Source organism: Giraffa tippelskirchi, chromosome 12, assembly GCF_054371585.1.
Source record: "Giraffa tippelskirchi isolate mGirTip1 chromosome 12, T2T-mGirTip1v1.2.pri, whole genome shotgun sequence".
Lineage (NCBI taxonomy): Eukaryota > Metazoa > Chordata > Mammalia > Artiodactyla > Giraffidae > Giraffa > Giraffa tippelskirchi.
Window position 1 is genome coordinate 42,163,234 of NC_137286.1, and position 20,282 is coordinate 42,183,515.

Here is a 20,282-nt window from a genome sequence, read left to right on the forward strand (position 1 = left end):
TGGATGCCCTGTTGGTGTGGAGGTATGAGAGAGAAAATACCTCTTAGGACTGGAGGTGACCTCTGGGTGAGAGAGCTTAGCCCACTGAGATAGGTCCTCCTGTGTAGACAAGGGTCTCTCTATTTCATCCACAGTGACTGGCCTATAGGGGTGTGCAATGCATTTTTCCTTAATATGTTTTCTTTTAAAGATTTTTTGATGTGGATCATTTTAAAAGACTTTATTGAATTTGTTACAATATTGCTTCTGTTTTATGTTTTGATTGTTTGGCCTCTAGGCATGTGGGATCTTAGCTCCCCAACCAGGGATTGAACCCACACCCCTTGCATTGGAACACGAAGTCCCAACCACTGAACCACCAGGGAGGTCCCTCAATATGTCTTAATTAACTAAAAAACAAATGATGCAATGACATGACTTTCCTAAGGCCCACAGGTAGGGGCAGAGTAGGTACCAGCCTCCCAGTCCCTTGACTGCTCATTCCAGCAAGCCTTGTACCCTTGTTCTGTCCCACCAAGGAGCAGCTTTGTTTTGTTCCCTGTCCCCCTGGGCCATGCTCTTTCCCAAGAGGAAGTCCAGGGCTTTGCCCAGCCTAGCTCACCTTGGCTTCCTGGGTGTGGGGGGTGCTGGCTTCATTCAGGCCTTGGGCCCAGTCCCAGCTCTTCTCTCCTTGGGTTGGCCTGGTCCTCTGGTCCCTTTGATTATACACACAGCCTGGGGCCCTTCCTCCTTAGAAGGTGATGTAGTTGTGACTCCTGCATGCTCCCTGGAGCTCAGTGGTTACCAGCCAGCCCTTCGGGAGGAGGCAGATTCAGTGGTTAGGCCTGTCAGACACCAGGCACAGGGCTTAGAGGAGCAGGTGGACAGTGGCAGACAGACAGTGGTAGAGGGCACTCAGACATGTCATTTGCCTAGCTGGGTGGGATGACAGGAGAGTGAGGACCTGGTAGCTCTGGTCCTGGTCCCTGAAAGTCACGGGGCGGCCCAGAGGGGCCCAAGCTCTGCAGACAAACTTCATGAACGCTGTGGTGCCTGGGCTGTAGGCAGAGGCTGCGCTGAGAGAGAATGCATTCAATAGCCAGGAAATTCCATGCACCCGTGTGTTTATATTGATAAGTGACCACCTCCCTGTTCTGGTCATTGCAGTTCCTGGACGATTGTAGGGGCTGCTGCCGTCGTCCTGCTCCTGGTGGCCCTGCTGGCTCGTGTCCTGGTCAAGAGAAAACCCCCTCGGGACCCACTGTTCTATGGTATGTCTCTGTGGGAGGGGGCCCTTTGTGTCCACCTCAGAGCACAACATGTGAGCCTCTGTCTATTTTCCATTGTGGCTATGAATACTCTGAGCCAACTGGTAAGGTGATGTGAAGTGCATGAGTATTTGCATAAGACACAGCCCTGCTTCCCTCTAAGCAAAGGACTCTTGCAAGCGGTGGACCCCACCCTGTCCCAGCTGGGACCCAGGCAGGACACCCCTCTGTTCCTTGCCTCTGCCCCAACCATGCTCTGACTTCTGACCTGAGCCATGCTCTGACTTCTGACCTCGGCTCTTATACCAGCTCGTTCCTGGCTTTTGGCCTTCAGCCAGCTATTTGCAGCCCCTTCCATTTGGCTTTGAGCCTAGCCGTCCGGTGCCTCAGTATGCACATTTGTACAATGATGAAAATAATAGTACTTGCTGTGGAGGGTTGGTACAAACATTAAATAAGATACTATTTGTAAAGTACTTGAACCACTGCCTGGCAAATACACATGTATCTTAAATAAATGAAAACACCACTGATTGAGCACCTGTGGTGTTCCTAGTATGACTGTGAGCACATTAGCAGTATCATTTTAGTTAATCCTCACAACAAACAGGGCTTTCCTAGTGGCTCATATGGTAAAGAATCTGCCTGCAATGCAAGAGACCTGGGTTTGATCCCAGGATTGGGAAGATCCCCTGGAGAAAGGAATGGCTACCTGCTCCAGTATGCTGGCCTGGAGAATTCCATGAACAGAGGAGCCTGGCAGCTACAGTCCATGAGATCACAAAGAGTTAGACACTGAGCAACTAACACTTTCACTTTCTTTCTTTCACAACAATATCCTCCCTGCACACACGAAGAATCTGGCTCAGAGGTGCTGAGAAATGGGGTCAAGGTTACAGCCAGTGAGACAGCACTGATGCCCCAGATTTCTCCCAGTTTGCATATAAAAAACTCTGAAGCTTAGAGAAATGATGTAACTTACCTAGGCCGTGACAGCCAGTCAGTCGATGAGCTGGGCCTGTCTGAATCCATGTCCTCTTTCTGCCTCCAGTCCACCTGCCGCTGGTCTGGCCTCTGCCCACGTTTGCAGACTGGCCTCCTGCTGCTGGCTTCCTTCCCCTTCCTCTATGCTCCGTGGAGCCCACGCTCAGCTGCACTCATGTTTCTCCAGGCTCCTCAGGGCTGAGGACTCTCCTCTCCCTCAGCCCTCTGTCCTCATGTCTGTCAGTGCAGCCCTGACTGGAGGGCAGGGACTGTCCTTGTCATCGGTGACCCAGAGCCTGACACTGCTGTTGGCATCAGCGATTGTCGGTAGAACAGCCGAATGATCAGTCGCTGACGGCTTCCTCTTCCGGGAGACAAGCAATGGCTGATCACCTAATGGCTCATCACTGTCAGCGAGATCTGGACCAAAGGCCTGCACAGAGGCATGGGGAAGCAGGGCATGTGTGGGCCTCCCGCTCTTCCTGGGGAAAATGTAGACAATGCACTCCTGGTTGCAGACTTGGGGCAAGGCCGGCTTCCCTGCTCTGTGACTTAACCTTGCCTGCTTTCCTGGGCATTTTCTTGTTTCACAGCTGTTTTTATATTCACCATCAGATTTTTTTTTTTTAATTTCTTTCTTTTGGGGTGTGCCATGCAGCGTGTGGGATCTTAGTTCCCCGACCAGAGATGGAAAGCATGGCCCCTTGCATTGGGAGCACAGAGTCTTAACCACTGGACCACCAGGGAAGTCCCACCACCTGATTTTTTACCATCCATGCCCATCACACAGTTTGATGCTGATTTGTTATGATTTGAACAGACAGCTTTATTGACAAGCCGCCACACGCTAAATTTGATCACTCACTGTTTAAAAAGTATTAATCCTTAGCTGGTAGCTTTCAGCTGATAGTTGTTGCTGGTAGTTTTCAGCCCACTGAGGAGCTTCTCACAGCCTTAGTGAGATTCTCTAAGATGCTGTGGCTTTCCCTCTTTACTATTCAATGGTTCTACCTCATATCCAGTTTTCTAAAAATCACTAGCCTTCCTTCCTAAAACCACCGTTACTTTCACATCAGCCACTGTTTGTCTGTAGGATCTCCAGTGTGGGGTAAGGCAAGCACGTTGGATACACTGTGAGTCGGGCCACCTGGTAACCATTGATGTGAATGATCTCTTTTGAGTCAGTGGTCACCTCTGTGCTTCCTGGGCCACAGGGGAATGGTTTCGTTCCTGCTGGCCAGCTGGAATGCAGATGTGGCCTTGGCAGCCACATGTAGGAAGTGGAGGAGGGGATTCAGGCAGCCTGGTAGAATCCCCTGGGATCTTGTCATGCGCTCCTCCCAGTGGGTGTCCTCTTGCAGGTTCATGACACTGGCAGGTGGCTCCAGCTGTATGCACGGGAGGTAGGTTCTGTGACTCCTTGTTGACGGCATCTATAGAGTCTTCTGGAAAACATGACAAGAAATCATTACTGGGGACTTCCCCAGTGGTCCAGTGGCTAACACTCCACGCTCCCACTTCAGGGGCCCCAGGGTTCAATCCCTGGCTGGGGAACTAGAATCCCACATGCCTCAGCTAAGACCTAGCACAGCCAAATAAATAAAATTTAAAGTAAAAAGGAAATTACTGGTGGACGCCAAGCTCTTAGGCTTTGCCCCCTGAGCTGCGGCTTTCTGAACTGTTGCTTTCTCTGCTCTAGTGTACGCGGTGTTTGGATTTACCAGCGTCGTAAACCTTATCATAGGACTGGAACAAGATGGGATCATCGACGGGTTCATGACGCACTACTTGAGAGAGGTATGGGGGCGCTTGGCCACCATGCGCCCGGAACCGAAGGGTCAGCGACTCCAACAGTATTGCTCTGGCTGGAAATCCTTTCATGTCGTGTAAGAAGGCACGACACATGGTATTTCCTTGACTGCCATGGACACAGGACACTCAGTCATGTGGAAAGTGAAGCGGAAAGTTAGGATTATACTGTGGGAGGCAGCTCTCCTCAGTGTTGGGTCCTACAACTCTGTCTTCACACCTGACTCACCACCTTCCTCCTCTACTTGTATTTCAAACAAGTGGGGTACTTTAAGGCTTCTCAGGTGGCGCTAGTGGTAAAGAAACCAGCTGCCAATGCAGAAGATGTAAAAGACGAGGGTTCAATGCCTAGGTGGGGAAGATCCCCTGGAAGAGGAAATGGCAATCCACTCCAGTATTCTTACCTGGAGAATCCCATGGACAGAGGAGCCTAGTGGGCTACAGTCCATGAGGTTGCAAAGAGTCGGACACTACTGAAGTGACTTAGTAGCAGCAGCAGCAGAGGTACTTTAAATGAATTCAGTATCTGTGTATCTATTGTTATCAATGCATTACTCCTTAAGAGAGCCCAAGTCAGTCAGTCTTAAATGTGTAAACTGCCAAACACAGAGGCAGTTAATAAAGCCATTTGATTGTGATGATGAATACGCACTCTGCCCCTCATCACAGCATTGTCGATCTACCTGGCACTTGACAGAGCTGGTCCTTTTTCCTTCTTTGATGGTGTGATGAATCTAGCCCCAGAGAGGTTAAGTAACATACTCAAGGTCACATAGGAAATAAGGAGCAGTGTAGTCATCATTCCTGTTTCAGGTAATGGGGAGCTTTGAGTGCAAGCCAAGGGAGTTTGGATTTTGTCCCTCGTGTGAGGGAAGATGTTAAGTCAGGGGACAATGTAGTCAGCTCAGAGAAGTATGGGCTTGAAGGGAAAGGTCAATGCTGTGAGCTAGGACACCAGCCAGGAGGTATCCTGCAGGGCCAGTGAGGGCATGAAAGTGACCCAGATGGAGGCCAAGCATGAACGGTAGAGAGGAGGGATGAACTTGAGAGAATTTGAGCAGCTGGAATGAGTAGGTCTCAGGGACGAGCTGGGGGCAATGGGGAAAATAAGGGCTAAGATGCCGTCCTGACTCTGGGAGCACGTAAGGGGGGCCCTCCGTGATGCTGCCCTAGCTTTAAAAAGATTTTTTTAATTTAATTTTGGTTGTGCTGGGTCTTCTTTGCTGCACAGGCTTTTCTCTAGTTGCAGAGAGCCGGGGCTATGCTCTAGTTATGGCAGTGCCTGGGCGTCTCATTGTGGGGTCTTCTCTTGTTGTGGAGCATGGGCTCTAGGGCTTCAGTTGTTGCAGCTCCCGGGCTCTAGAGCACAGGCTCAGTAGTTGTGGCACACGGGCTTAGCTGTCCCTTGGCATGTGGGATCTTCCCGGCCCAGGGATGGAACCTGTGTCTCCTGCATTGGCAGGCGGCTTTTTTTTTTTTTTTTTTACTACTGAGCCACCAGGGAAGCCCTGCCCTAGTCTTTTTAAAAAATGGCAATGGCAGTGGATGACACACATTTTCCAGATAGACTTGGGGGTGGAGGGACTCCAAGGAGAAGAGACAGTGTGGGCAGAGGCTTCGAGATGAGAAACAGCACAGGGCTCCCCACTGCCAGGCAGGGATGATGCTGAGCTCATCTGGGAATGTGAGGAGTTTCAGATGGGTAAGGGACATCCTGGCAGGTGGCCCAGCAGGCAAGGCTTTGCAGGTGTTGAGCTCGGGGAAGAGATACAGGGACCATCTCAGGACAGCTGGCACCTGAAGGTCTGAGAAGAAGAGGCAAAGGTAGAGAGAGGAGGGCTGAGGGCGGAACTTTGGTGACCTTGGCCAGAAGATCAGGAGCCTCTGAAGTGGCCTGGGAGGGGGCAGACACAAACACAGAAGGAGGGCTTCCCAGGTAGCCCTGGTAGTCAGGTCAAGAATCTGACTCCCAATGCAGGGGATGCAGGTTTGATCCCTGGTCCGGGAAGATTCCACATGCCGTGGGGCAACTAAGCCCGTGCGCCACTACTGAGCCCATGCTCTAGAGCCTGCAGGGTGTAACTACAGAGTCCTTGTGCCCAAACTACTGAGCCTACATGCCCTAGAACCTGTGCTCCACAACAAGAGAAGCCACCACAATGAGAAGCCTGTGCACCGCAACTAGAGAGTAGCCCCCATTCTCTGCAACTAGAGAAACCCCATCTGCAGCAACAAAGACCCAGTGCAGCCAATAAAAAAAAAAGAATACATATATTTAAAAAAGAGGCAGAAATACCCAGGGAGTGCAGGGCCACAGAGCCCAGAGTGAGGAGGGTTTAGGAAGGAGATAGCTGCCAAGAGGGCCTGGAGTTTGAGCTGGTGAGGGTGGTAAAAGGGGGATGAGAAGGGGGGCTGAGGTATAACTGTGGGAGGGGTGCAGGGCCAGGCTGGGGGACCTGGCTGCCAGAGAAGAGGAGGTAGGGCTTGGTCTTGCAGTCGCCACCAGCTTTGGGAGGTTTCTGAGCAGAAGAATGACGTGTCCAGAGCTAGGGCAGGGGTGTGGTGAATCGGCAGGAGAGGAGAGAGGTGGGACGACCACATAGGAAAGGTCCAGTGAGGGGTGCCGAGGGCTCGAACGAGGCTGTGATGAGAGGGAGGATTGCCTGGGGTTGACATCATAGAGACAGATCATTGGGACCTGCCAGCAGACTGCATAAGAGAAGGAGGAGTGAACAGTGACCTTGTGGTTCTGACCTGGGCAAACTGAGTGGCGTCTCCATGAACTTGGCCAAGTGGAGCTCGGTTAGGGGAGAAGCTGATGAGTTAAAGGAGGTGAGGTGGGCTTGAAGGGTCCCTGGACCACCCAGTGGAAGATGCTCAGCAAGCTACCGGGTGAGGCCAGCACGGCTCAGAGAACTAGATGTGTAGGCATGCATGATGAAAACCATGAACTTGGATGGACTTCCCTGGCGGTCCTGTAGCTAAGACTCCATGCTTTCACTGCCAGGGGCCCAGGTTCCATCCCTGGTAGGGGAACTAAGATCCCACTTGCCACGTGGTATGGCCAAAAAACTCCCCCCAAAACAAGACCTTAGATGGTATTATTCAATCACAGCATGTCAGAGAGAAAAGACGTGGGCTGGGTGTGAGTATTAAAGCCTGACTTGTATGTTGTTTCCTCCCCCCTGCCCCACCCCCCTTCCCCGTGATGCTCACCTGATTTGATGTGTGAGGCAAGACAGCAGGCAGTCCTTGCCCCAGGGAAGTGCAGAAAAACCCCTGCTTGGTTGGCTGATTGACGGGCTGGTTGATCTGCACTCTTCCTTGTTGTGCAAAGGTCTTAAGGCATCTTAGGAAGACATCTGAAACAAGGCAGGAGAGCACAGATGTGGGAGAAGGGAAGACAGGAGAGTGGAGAGGAGCCAGAATGACACTAAACACCCAGGCAGGTTCGACAGTGACTTTCTAGTAGCGGCCTGCAAACGTAAAGCACCTGGGACAAGGAAATGTATTAATGGCTCATCGTATAATCTGTGTTTATAAAACTAAAAATTTCTTGGAAGTATATCTCATCTTCTTTTTGTTGTTTAGTTGCCCAGTCATATCCAACTCTTTTGTGACCCCCATGGACTGTAGCCCACCAGGTTCCTCTGTCCATGAAATTCTCCAGGCAAGACTACTAAAGTGGATTTCCATTCCCTTCTCAAGGGAATCTTCCCAACCCAGGGATCTAACCTTTGTCTCCTGCATTGGCAGGTGGATTCTTTACCAATGAGGCACCTGGGAAGCCCACAGCTCTTCTTGGTAGTACAGTTTCTGCTAGGAATTAGCCGTGTGACCTCAGGCAGGTCAGGTAACCTCTTGGAACCTCTGTTTGCTCATCTGTAAAATGGGGTCACTTGTGTCTGTCCCATGGTGCTGCTGGGAAGGTTGAATGAGGGGCAGGGTGTGAAGCCCATCCATGCCTGCATAGGGGATAGCAGCATGGGAAAGCCCTGCCTTCGTTACATGCAGCCCAGCAGGCCTCTGGGTCAGCATGAATTCTGAAGGTCAGCCAAGTGACTCTGGTCAGCAGGGTCTCCCCTGGCCACCCCGCCTGGCCAGAGATAAACACCTTTAGTCACAGACTGGACTTGGCCTCAGTGAGTTCACCACAAGGGCAGGACTGCTTGTGATACCATCTGTTTTGCATCACTGTACACACCTGTGTGGGCTTCCCAGATGGCAGTAGAGTATCTACCTGTCAGTGCAGGAGATATGGGTTCAGTCACTGGGTCAGGAAGATCTCCTAGAGAGGGGGATGGCTACCCGCTCCAATATCCTTGCATGGAGAACCCCAAGGAAGGAGGAGCCTGGTGGGTCCATGGGGTCGCAGAGTCAGACATGACTTAGTGACTGAACAACAACAACACACCGGTGTAGACCTAGCATGGGACAGGCACAGACCCATTCCACCTGCTGTGGTAGACCCTAGTTTTGGCGGCTCCAGGGTGCATGTATATTTTCATTGTTGTTGTTCAGTCACAAAGTCATGTCTGACTCTTTGTGACCCAATGGACTGTAGCCCACCAGGCTTCCCTGTCCTGTATATTTGTATACATATATATGTATATAAAACATGTATATTTTCATGTTCCTACCAATTTTGTAATTGTCTTGTGGGTTCCGAATAGTTTCACTTCAGCAGAGGAACATGTTAGTTCTGCTGTTTTATTTTAACATGCAATACTGGTCTGGTATTTTGCTTTGAAATATTTGAGTTTTATTTACAGTGGACTTCTTATGCTTTCCTCAGGGTGAACCATATCTGAACACGGCCTATGGACATATGATCTGCTACTGGGACGGCTCTGCTCATTATCTGATGTATCTGGTGATGGTGGCAGCCATAGCCTGGGAGTAAGTCAGCTAACCTGGTGGGTGTGCCTGGGTCACCTTAGCAACTGATAGGCGAGTGTGTAAGGAACAGGGATGTACAGAGGCAGATACATAGAGAGGGGCACACGGACATGAGTACAGGCTCTGTGGACCCAAGTGAGACATGGCTGTTTTTCTTTGGATCACTTACTCCCTTTTGAACATACGCCTTTGGACTGCCCCTCAGGCTGCCCTGGTCGCTCAAATGGTAAAGGATTTACCTGCAATGCAGGAGATCCAGGTTCGATCCCTGGGTCAGGAAGATCCCCTGGAGGAGGGAATGGCTTCCCACTCCAGTATTCTTGCCTGGGAAATTCCACGGACAGAGGAGCCTGGTAGGCTACAGTCCATGGGGTTGCAAGGAGTCGGATATGACTGAGTGACTAAGACACTTTTTTTGCCACGATGGACAGCTCCAGCAGACCCCTTAATGTTCTAAGACCCCTTAATGTTCTCATTTCCAGGAGTAAAAGCCCATTGTAATTCAAAACTTCAGACTCCTTTCAGTTCAGAGCTCTCTCTTTCCCTCCAGCTCAGGTTTAACCCTGAGACTGAGCCATCTGCACTGAGGCTGGGGTACATGGTCGGTCCTTTTATTACTTCTCAGCTCACTCCTCTGGGAGCATGTGTGTGTACATGGAATTAAGGGAAGAGGAGCAGAGTCTTACATGACCAGTGCTGTTTTCTGGGTATTGGGAGCCAGGTGATATGCTGGCTCTGCCTTGTGGGGCGCATGTGTGGGGTCTTTGGAGACCCCTGCCATAGGAACTGGGCTTCCCAGGTGGCACTAGTGGTAAAGAACCCACCTGCCAATGCAGGAGATATAAGAGACATGGGTTCGATCCCTGGGTTGGGAAGATCCCCTAGAGGAGGGCATGGCAACCCACTCCAGTATTCTTGCCTGGAAAATCTCATGGACAGAGGAGCCTGGTGGGGTACAGTCCATAGGGTTGCAAAGAGTCGGACACGACTGAAGTGACTTAGCACACACGCACACACCATAGGTGCCTCTGCACTACCCTGATCCCTGACTTGAGCAATGCTCTTCTGGACTGAAATTGTGTGACTCTTCTGCCCATGGGGCACACCCAGAGCTTCTTTCTGCTGGAACCCCTATAACCCAGAAGGCATACCCTTGGGGTGGAGTCCTTTAAAGATGTCTCAAGTCCACTTACCTTCCCAGGCCTCCCTTTGGCTCCAGGTTAAAGTCTCACATTCTTGCTCCTCACAAGGTTGAAATTCAGCTTGACCAACTGTCCTGTGTCCCTCCCCAGCCCCCAGTTGTCTACTCCAAGACAGTCCCAGCTAATTTCTGGACTTTTCTAGGCTCTCGTCCATCTCTTCATGAATGTTCCCAAGCTCCAGGGAACACAGCAGGTGTTTCCGAGAATGCTCAGGCTCTGCCCCCTGCCAGGAGTGGGCCAGCATATCTGTGGTCCTGTTGGGGAAGAAGATTTTGATTTGCCCACTGCTGACAGTTCCAGTCACCGTGAATGGGCCTCCTGGGATCTGATACATTGGGCTTGGTGGGTAGGGCAGGGCAGAAAGCACACAGTATTCTTCACTTCTCTTTCCCATTAGAGAATCCCCTTTTGAATTTCTCTGAGTCCATTATGGAGGTGGGTTGTCACTTGTTATTCAGTCGCTAAATTGTGTCTGACTCTGTGACACCACAGACAGCAGCACACCAGGCTTCTTTGGCCTTCACCATCTCCCGGAGTTTGCTCAAACTCATGTGTATTGAGTCAGTGATGCGATCTGACCATCTTGGATTGTCAGTTATCGGTTGCAAACACTTTTTGTCAATATCACCTATTAAGATTAGAGGTATGTGTCTAGCAGCTCCTTCCAAACATGGGTTATGTATCACTTATTGTATTTATCTTTGGGACTGACTGAAATTCTGTGATACCTGGGAAAGTCCATTTATTAGCATCCTACTACTCATACTTACAATGATTTTAAAAATGGATCCAATTTTCTTCTTTGAACCTTCTTTTCCCTTTCATGCTGTGAGTTTCATAGATAATAGTAAAATGCAGGCCTCCTTCGAAAGTGATGACCATAGTGTGGTTGAACAGAAGATCGGTGTAGCAAGGATAATTTCCTATGCAAAAGGACACAAAGAAGATTCTATAGCTCATTACATAGGGAAATACAATTTGATCAGTCACCAGGGTTCCTTGTACTGGATTTATTACTCTTGATTCAGTACATTTTTGATTCACATACTTTACTAGTTACAACAGAGCTCAATTGTGGAACATCGTATACTAATAGTATTCTAAAACAAGTGTGCTAAGTCAGGATTTTTTTCATTACAGGGAAAGTTATAGAACCATTGGCCTATATTGGGTCGGATCTATTATTATGAGCATTGTTGTTTTTGTGCCAGGAAACATTGTAGGTAAGAAACTTTATCTTAAAATTCACTTTCCTTTTCTGAAACAATGGAAATAAGTTTTAAATAGGGAGGCTATTTTGGTTGTGATTCCGAGTTTACCAAAGAGCTGTTTTGCAGTTACTTCTTTTCCCTTCCAACTCTCCTTTTAAGAAATGCTGTAGAGCAATTTTCAAAAGTGTACACTGAACAACTAGACTAATATCAGTGACTCATGACTTCTAGAAATATCTAGGGGGGTAAATATTGGGTTTGTCACTACATTCAGTATGAAAATATTTCTTACATCTCGTTGTATTATATATAATTCGACACATGGTGGGCACATGATAAATATACTTGAAAATTAAGATTCTTGAAAGCTGATATAAAAGTTATTTATGTGTGCTAGAAATCAGGATATTATATTAAGTCTACTTTTAAAGTACTGTAAATAAGGCATACCTGTTAATAAATACTTAATAGTTTTAAACTGACCTATGCTTCTGGTCTCATTAAAATACTGTCTGGTCCACATCAGGATTTTAGATGACTTGAGATGGGGAGGGATCCTACATATTACTTGTATGTGGATATTCTTTTGGTAAACTTTTGACTTTTTCTTTCTTTCTTTTAAATAGGGAAGTATGGAACACGTATTTGCCCTGCCTTTTTCTTAAGCATACCGTATACTTGTCTTCCTGTCTGGGCTGGTTTCAGAATCTATAATCAGCCATCAGAAAATTATAATTATCCCTCAAAGGTGATTTTATTAATTTAAATGTAAACCTGTTCTCAAACTCAGAGGTCACTTGTATCCACCAGCTATTGGACTGGACCAGGCCTCCAGGGACTGTAGCCTTTGGGGCAGTCGGTCAGCGTAACTGTGTTGATTCTGCAGCAGTGGTTCACACCTTATTATGGTGGCCAGAATGGTTTGCTTCCGTGTGATTAGATCTGCTTTGATTGGCTGGGCCATGCTTTTTGGAACTTCTGGTGCCACAGGTTACATTGGCTCTTCCCATTAGATTCTGCTTTATTGCCCAGTGTGTGAGGTTTATCTGGGGGTGCTAGTGGCCTGGAGTTTGAGCACCTGGGCACCTCTTTCAGAGCTATCTATGCACTACTGCCCCAGAGGGAGGCTGGAGAGACACTGCTGTTCCAGATAGCACACAGTCAGAGGGTCTGATTACCAGGAGATCCAGGCACATGGAGACTGGCTACAGGACATCTTCTGAGATACCTCCCTTCCAGTCACAGCCAAGGTGGTCAAGGTGAAACCATACTGGCCTGGCAGGTACTCTGTTAAGGTCTTCAGTTCTAAGCTAGTGACATCTTTCTAAGTTTCTCTTCCTTTCATAGGTATTAGATCCTTAAGCAAAACTGATACATGAAAATATGAGTTACTAGAGATAATCAGAACATGATTCTTCATTTTATAAAAAGACTTACAAAAGAATTCATTAAAATACATTTTAATTTACAAACACTTAATTTGTGAATGTTTGGACACATGCTATGTAAACTCAGCTTGGCACATTGATAACTAGTGCCCCCTTATGCCCTTTTGAGGAATGAGGTGGTTGTTAAAAAAACAAGCAGGTAGTAACCATATCCTTAAGGGCTTCCTCAGTGGTAAAGAATCTGCCTACAATGCAGGAGATGTAGGTTTGATTCTTGGGTCGGGAAAATTCCCTGGAGGAGGAAATGGCAACCCACTCCAGTATTCTTGCCTGGAGAATCCTGTGGACAGAGAAGCCTGGTAGGTTACAGTTCACAGGGTCACAAAAGGTCAGACACGACTTAGTGACTAAACAACAACAAACCATAGCCTTCCTCCTTGCTTCACTGACTCTGATGGCTCCAGGCCAGCATATCTGTACTGTTCATGTTGTAAGACACACAGACTATTAATTTTTTTTTAAAATGTTAAAGCACAGTGCTGGTCAGGGAGAAATAGGCAGTTATACAGTGCTGATACAAACACAAATTCAGAATCACTCTGCAAAGCCACTTGGCAATGTTATCAACATTAACAAATTTAACTTTTTAACCTTAGTAATTCTACTTTGAGGGCTGTATCCTAAGAAAATCATCAGAGATTCTGTCAAAGATTTATGTACAAAGTTGCTCGTCATTGTATTAAGTATAAACAGTGAAAATGCCTAAATATCCAACAATGGCACTACCATGTGGTAGTAAGTTTTAGAAGAACTTTTAACAATGTGGTTAAGTACTTATAGGTAGTGAGGCAAAAAAAAAAAGCAAAGTTGTTTATACATTAAGTCCTAACTTTGTGAAAAAATAAATGTAGATTATATATTATACTTACACATGTATTTTATATATGTATATATATATAAACTATGTATTTGTGACTGGAAAAATACAAGTGTTAATAGTAGTATGACGGGTTACTGGTTTATTTTAAAGATGAGTATATTTTACACTTAAGATCATAAAAATGCTATTTAAAAAAATATGGAGGGAGGTGGGTGGGGGGTCCGGGAGGGGGAACACATGTAGACCCATGGCTGATTCATGTCAATGTGTGGCAAAAACTATTACAATATTGTAAAGTAATTAGCCCCCAACTAAAATAAATAAATTTATATAAAAAAAAAAAAATATGGCCTCATAGAACCAGAAGGGCCCTTCAAGATCACTAGGCCCAATTTCCTCATTTCACTGATGAGGAACTGAGACTTGGGGAGAGGAATTATTTTCCCAAATTACCTTGTTAGTGGTTTTGAATCTTGGAAATTCTATCATGGTATCTTTGTTACAGTAGATCTCAGATTATTCTTTGGCATCTCATCAGTTACCAACTCTATTTTAGGTCATTCAAGAGGTCCAAGCAAAAGACCTGCTGAGAAGACCTTTTGATTTAATGTTGGTTTTGTGTCTCCTTCTGGCGACTGGATTTTGCGTGTTTAGAGGCTTGGTAAGCATTAAGGGACCACAATAACATAAAAAAACTTAATCAGATTTTCCATGGCACTAACAAAACATACTTCCTATTAGAGCCTAGTGGAGAAGAAAATGACAACCTAGCCCAGTATTCTTGCCTGGGAAATCCCATGGAAAAAGGAGCCTGGAGGGCTACAGTCCATGGGGTTGCAAAAAAGTCAGACACGACTGAGCAACTAAACAACAAATTAGAGCTTAGAGGCCTGGACCTGCTTCCTGCCACCCTCCTATCCTCACCCCAAACCTCTCCTCCCAAAGGGTGGTCCCTTCTGGGCTGTTTCATGCCATCTTCTTGAGGTCCTCAGATCAAGCTCTCCACCAATTAATCTTTAAGGCTCCTGAAAAATTAGCCATTCCTCTCATTCATTTGTTTGATGTTTCTGATTGAAATCTCTTTGTTAAGACTCTATCAAGCTGGCATAGAGCATCCATGTGTTCTCAGGAGCAGGGAGATGGGATTGAGGACGGGGTATCAGAGTAAGCTGTCAGACTCCTGGCTGTTTCCTAGCTGTGTGGTCTCGGAAACATCACTTAACCTCTCTGATCCTCAGTTTCTTCCTCTATAAAATAAGGGTACCTACCTCAGAGTATTGTTTGAAGATTAAATGATAAGGCACATCAGACACTTGCAGAGGGCCTTACACCTAAAAAGTACTCAGTAAGTGACTGCTCTATTTTTCTTGATCAAGGGTCCTTCAGAGTACCCCATAGTTTATCCTCAGTAGCAATGAATTTGAGCAGCCAGAATTATATGGTTAATTATATTCAGCTGCAATGACAATCACTGTTCTAAGCCTGCGGACATTGCACAGCAGTTGGGGGGCAGAATGGTAAATGTAAACTGATGCAGCTGATTCGCTGTTTTGGGGTCCTTGGGCTGTAAGGGGCCTGTACGACTGGTAGGTCAGGGTGAGTTGTCCTCAGAGCTGTCTCCCTCTGTGGATTGTCAGAAACTTCCTGAAACAGTCAGCTGGTAGGAGTGGCCTGGGGAAAGGATGTAAAGGAGAAAGCAGGGCAGAGGCTTTGCTCAGACCAGAGCACTGATACCATTCCTGGTTGGTTGCTGTAATTCCTCAAGTCAAAAGAAAAAAAACAGCAACAATAAAAATGAGCTGCAACTGTATTGTTGCACAGCCATCTCCATGCCCCTGTGCACATGAGAAAAACATGGGTAAAATGTGTACCCTTGGAAGGTGGGGCTTTAAGGTTGGGATCCATTTTAACCAACTCTGCCACTGACGTGTTCACATGTGTTACTTAGGTGGGACAACATTTATGGCTAAGGACACCAGGAGTGGTTCCTCAGGGAGGTGAGTTAGAGGGGACTCAGCATAGTTAAAGTGAATCTGGTATAGAAATGTACTATTCTTCCTGCGGGGACTAGTTGGCTATTATTCCCAGGAAAAGGGAAGCTGATCATTTAAAACAAACTGTGCTTTGGTTAGCCAAACCTAGACATTTAAACCGAACATGAGAAAGATCCCGAGGTACAGAGAATTAGTTTCCATTTCCTTCTCCACTGTTATCCTCTATGAGATCTCTTTAATCTGTATAGTATTTCTCTCCCTTTTACTGATGAGCTTCTGAAATAGCTTTTGTTACATAGAAAGCAGCTTGTGACTAAACTTGGCACATTTAGCCTTATCAGCAAACCTAAGGACCAGATGTGACTGCCTCTTATAATGGACTCATTTTTGTTCTTAGATTGCCTTGGATTGCCCAGCTGAGCTCTGCCGATTATATACACAATTTCAGGAGCCGTACCTAAAGGATCCTGCTGCTTATCCTAAAATCCAGGTCAGGTGGTTGTGAAGCCTAAAGTTTTTCTAAAACTAATTTTCTTTAAGAATAGGAAAATGTGATACCATTTAGGAAAGAGGAGTTAACATTTTCTCAGCTGAAAATGTTAATTTGTGTGTGTGTGTGTGTGTGCGCTTTTCATCAGGCTAGGTTAACTGCCATTTACTGATGGCATTGTTTCTCTGTTCTCTGCAGATGCTGGCGTATCTGTTCTATTCCGTCCCTTACTTTGTGATCGCGCTTTATGGCTTGGTGGTTCCTGGATGCTTCTGGATGCCCGATATAACCCTGATACATGCTGGAGGTCTAGCTCAGGTACTGAGAATATGCTGTTTACTGGAGATTTGGCTGTCATTGTTGGGCATCTAAAAAAAAATACCTCTGCCCTGTGTGTTAGAGAAGGAAATAGTTATTAGATATGTCGTCCCCTTTGCTTGACAGTTCTTTAGAAGACGTTTCTGCATTATTTAAATCAAAATCAACTATCTGGTAGGTGTGCCATCCAGTCATACAGATGAGGAAACTAAGCGAGCAGGATTAAATGATTTGTTCAAGGTCACGTACCCAGCGAGTGGCACTGCCCTTTTCTACTGCTGTTTCACAGTCTCTGAGCACCACGGTTACTAAAAGAGAATTGAGAGCTGTTATCTTTAAGATGTCTGTCTGAATTTAGGGTTTCGGAAGTCCACTATCTTATCCTACACAGCACCAGGGAAACTGGTTTTTAACAAAATTCAGTTCCTGGAAAACAGGGCCTGTCATTCCATTCCTCCCTTCTGCTACTCAGCCAGGCCTCTGGCCTAGAGTAGGTGTTCAGTGAACACTCACTTCATGGAACTGGAAGTGAAATTATTGATGGAAGCATCATACAAAGCATAGTTTTATAAGATAACCTATTAAACCAACTGATGTTAGAAACAAGGAAGAAAATTACTATTCTTCCTACTATAAATAAAAAAAAAAGGGCTTCCCAGGTGGCGCTAGTGGTAAGGAACCTGCTTACCAGTGCAGGAGGCATAGGAGATGCTGGTTTGATCTCTGGATTGGGAAGATCCCCTGGAGGAGGGCACGGCAAGCCATTCCAGTATTCTTTGCCTGGAGAATCCCATGGACAGAGGAGCCTGGAGGGCTACAGTCCATTGGGTTGAAGAGTTGGACATTACTGAAGGAACTTGGCATGAATGCATAAATAAAAAAAACCCAGATGAACTCATCTTTTAGAATAATTATCTTTTGTCTTGCTCTTGTCAAGCAGGCCTAATAATGAGGTTCATCTGGAAGCTCTCAGCATATACGGTTAATGATACCCATGGTATAATAATTCTGCTGGCAAAAAGACACACTGGAATTTAGAGTTTAAAAATGGTAATGGCATTTATAGGTTAATACATTGGGCTCAATCTTTCCAATCTGAGGTGCTTCTTAATTACAGAATTAGAGCTTAAATATCAAAAAAGTTGATGCAGTATCCAGTCATGGTTCCTGTCCTTTCCTTGGAGGGCACAAGGAAAGAGAACAAGTATTTGCCCTCCTTGCAGACCTCTGAATTACTCTATTTCTCAGGCCTTGGTTTTTGGGTCTTTATTTCCGTATCTTTTAATACCCACTATAAGGTGACAGCTTTCACTAAGACTGTTTCGACTCCTGTATTTAATTCTTGAGTCTCTGACACTTCAGATTTAATGTCTAAGATAGGACTCCTGATCCAGCCCACCACTTTTCTTCCACTTCCCCGATTTCTGTAAATAGCCCTTGGTGGCATCTAGCAGTTCAGGTTAAACACTTGGAGTACTTCTTCACACTTCCCACTCCCTCATCCTCTATCTGTAGCCCTTTGCTAGGTCTGGTTAGTTCCCACTCCAGAGCAATTCTCAAACCCACTTTTTTTCTTTTGGTCATGCAGCATGTGGGGTCTTAGTTCCCCAATGAGGGATCAAACCTGTGTCTCCTGCATTGGAAGCACAGAGTCTTAACCATTTGACTACTAGAGAAGTCTGCACATCTGCCATTTTTTTTTTTTTTTACAGCTCCCTTGTAGTCTGGGCTCTCGTTACCTTGCTTCATGCAAGGCAAGCCACGCTAAGTGTTCTACTCACCTACTTGTGCAAAGGCAAGCTGTATGCTCTGCTGGAGGAGCAACTATTTAAGTTTTATTTATGCTTGTGCAAAGATCACGTGGGGTGTTTTCAAGAGTCAGGCCTGGCACAGACCCAGCTGCAAAGGAAGCTGATAAATGTGGTCTTCCTGTGTGCCTCACAGGAAGAAACTGTGTGCTGAACACACAGCATCATCTTGGCAAGTTTTTTTTTTTTTTTGAAAAGCCTCACTTAAAGCTAAGTGGGTGGAACTAAGTGGGTGGAACTCAGGCTAGTTGTTACTTGCCTAAGGTCACAACATTAAGTGGCAGAAGAGGGATTCAGAATCCCATGTGGCCCCAGAGCCCATATTCTTCCCCACTGTGCTGTCCCTCTCCTCTTGCAAACAGTGAATTAAGCTCCAGCGTCCTACAGCATGGAGTAGGGCTTTGTACATGGCATGGACAAGGCAGAGGACCTGCTGGGGGTGGAAGGCAGTGACACCTGAGCTCTCGGCTTTGTGGGCTGAATAGACTTGAAAAGACGGAGGAAGCCTTTAAATGCTGGAGTGTGTAGCAGTCAGAGGGTACCGAGGGCCTCCCCCAGCTCTTACCAGTCCCTTGATTAGACTGTTCAGGGTGCAGCATTTACTCACTGCCCATGTGCTTTGCCTGCCCAGGCTGGCTTCCTCTGCATGCCGTGTCCGCTGGTCTGCCCCGCACCATGCCCTGATGCAGGAACACTGAGTGTCACCAGCCAGGAGGCTGGTAGGAGTTAGGCCAAGTCCTGGACCTGGTCAGGTCTCAGGAGACAACCAGAGAACTAGGCAGGAAGCCCTTGGCCAAGGCCTAGTCATGCCTGGGGTCAGCAGTCAGGAGGCTTAGGATGGACAGAGCTTGGGGTGAACAGGTGCTTCAATCTGTAACAGTTAAGACCAGCCCCACACTGTACCTGCTAGCTAGGCTGAACTGGCAGACAGGCACCTGGGACTCTAGCACGTGGTGGTGGTGGTTTAGTCACCAAGTCATGTCCGACTCATTGTGAACCCATGGACTGTAGCCCACCAGGTTCCTCTGTCCATGAATTTCCCAGGCAAGAATACTGGAGTGGGTTGCCATTCCCTTCTCCAGGGGATCTTCCCGACCCAGGGATCGAACCCAGGTCTCCTGCATTGCAGGCATATTCTTTACTGACTAAGCCACCAGGGAAGCCCGTGACTCTAGCAGAAGTCCTGGGAAAGGCAGTGTGGAGTGCAGAGCAACTGGCGGTGGCAGTGGTGGTTTCAGCCACACACCAGGCCTTGCAGAAATCTTCGGGCTCATCCCTCACCAACGGATTTGTAAAGGTAGCCTGAGGCTGTGGACTGGATCCTATAGGTGTCAGAAGGATGTTTCTCCCAACCAGCAGAACAGGGGTAACCAGAGAATCATGTCTGACATACCCATAGCTCGTAGCTGGGCTGTAACATCTTCCTATTCAGAGCATTTAGCCTCAGGAAGACCTAGAAATCATAAGCAACAAGACAGTGCAGACAATCAGAATGCTGAAATACCACTGTGTGATTTGTTTTCTGCTTGGAAATACTTGTTTATGAAATGAATTCTCACTGTGAGAGGATATTTGACATACTCTTCATAGAAGCACTCTCCATAGGCTTGACTGGCACCCCTAGCTTGCAAAAACTACCACTCCTGATTTAGAAGCTTTATGGATTCATGATCCCACTGAGTTCATAAAAATCTGCTTTTACCGGAAGATCTAGTGAACTCCCAAGAACCTGCGACTTAAGAAAAAAATCTCTGAAAAGCTTCTAGGTCAGTACAAGTCAACAGAAGACATGGCTAGTAGTTATGAGGGCCCTTCTTTCAGACCATATAGGAATCTGCCAGGCCTGCTGCCTTCAGAAATCAGAAGATAAATCAAAAGCTAAAGTAAAATACAGTAAAACCAGGACACATTTGGCACCAAAGAATCCCACTGGGGACTTATTCATAACCCAAGTCTCTTTCCATGTAAAATTCAAGTTTCAAGTCTGATTTGAAAAGTATTGAGTTAGCCAAAAAGTTCGCTTGGGTTTTCCTTTAAGATATTTTGGAAACC

At 46.7% G+C, this 20,282-nt stretch overlaps 1 protein-coding gene and 1 long non-coding RNA gene across 8 annotated transcripts in view; one reads left to right on the forward strand and one right to left on the reverse strand.

Annotated features, from left to right (window-relative positions):
* Window positions 1–20,282, forward strand: part of TM6SF1 (transmembrane 6 superfamily member 1) — a 29,464-nt gene that overhangs the window by 4,759 nt on the left and 4,423 nt on the right. For 2 of the 6 annotated variants that reach the window (XM_081546767.1, XM_081546769.1), the window contains exons 2-9: window positions 1,147–1,250; window positions 3,931–4,028; window positions 8,836–8,939; window positions 11,282–11,364; window positions 11,979–12,100; window positions 14,177–14,281; window positions 16,012–16,104; window positions 16,303–16,422. In XM_081546767.1, coding sequence (XP_081402893.1) covers window positions 1,147–1,250; window positions 3,931–4,028; window positions 8,836–8,939; window positions 11,282–11,364; window positions 11,979–12,100; window positions 14,177–14,281; window positions 16,012–16,104; window positions 16,303–16,422 — 829 coding nt within the window. Of the gene's footprint in view, window positions 1–1,146; window positions 1,251–3,930; window positions 4,029–8,835; window positions 8,940–11,260; window positions 11,365–11,978; window positions 12,101–14,176; window positions 14,282–16,011; window positions 16,105–16,302; window positions 16,423–20,282 lie in introns of all 6 variants that reach the window. The other 4 variants (XM_081546771.1, XM_081546772.1, XM_081546766.1 and 1 more) reach the window with 3 other exon arrangements.
* LOC145528445 (uncharacterized) lies at window positions 192–19,683 on the reverse strand. Of its 2 annotated transcripts, XR_014070404.1 has the most exons (5): window positions 19,624–19,683; window positions 10,912–11,064; window positions 7,257–7,402; window positions 2,230–3,676; window positions 192–793 (listed from the first exon to the last, which is right to left on the reverse strand). It is a non-coding gene; the product is annotated as an uncharacterized LOC145528445 (long non-coding RNA). The 2 variants fall into 2 exon arrangements; XR_014070405.1 differs by lacking the exons at window positions 10,912–11,064; window positions 19,624–19,683 and adding an exon at window positions 10,133–10,395.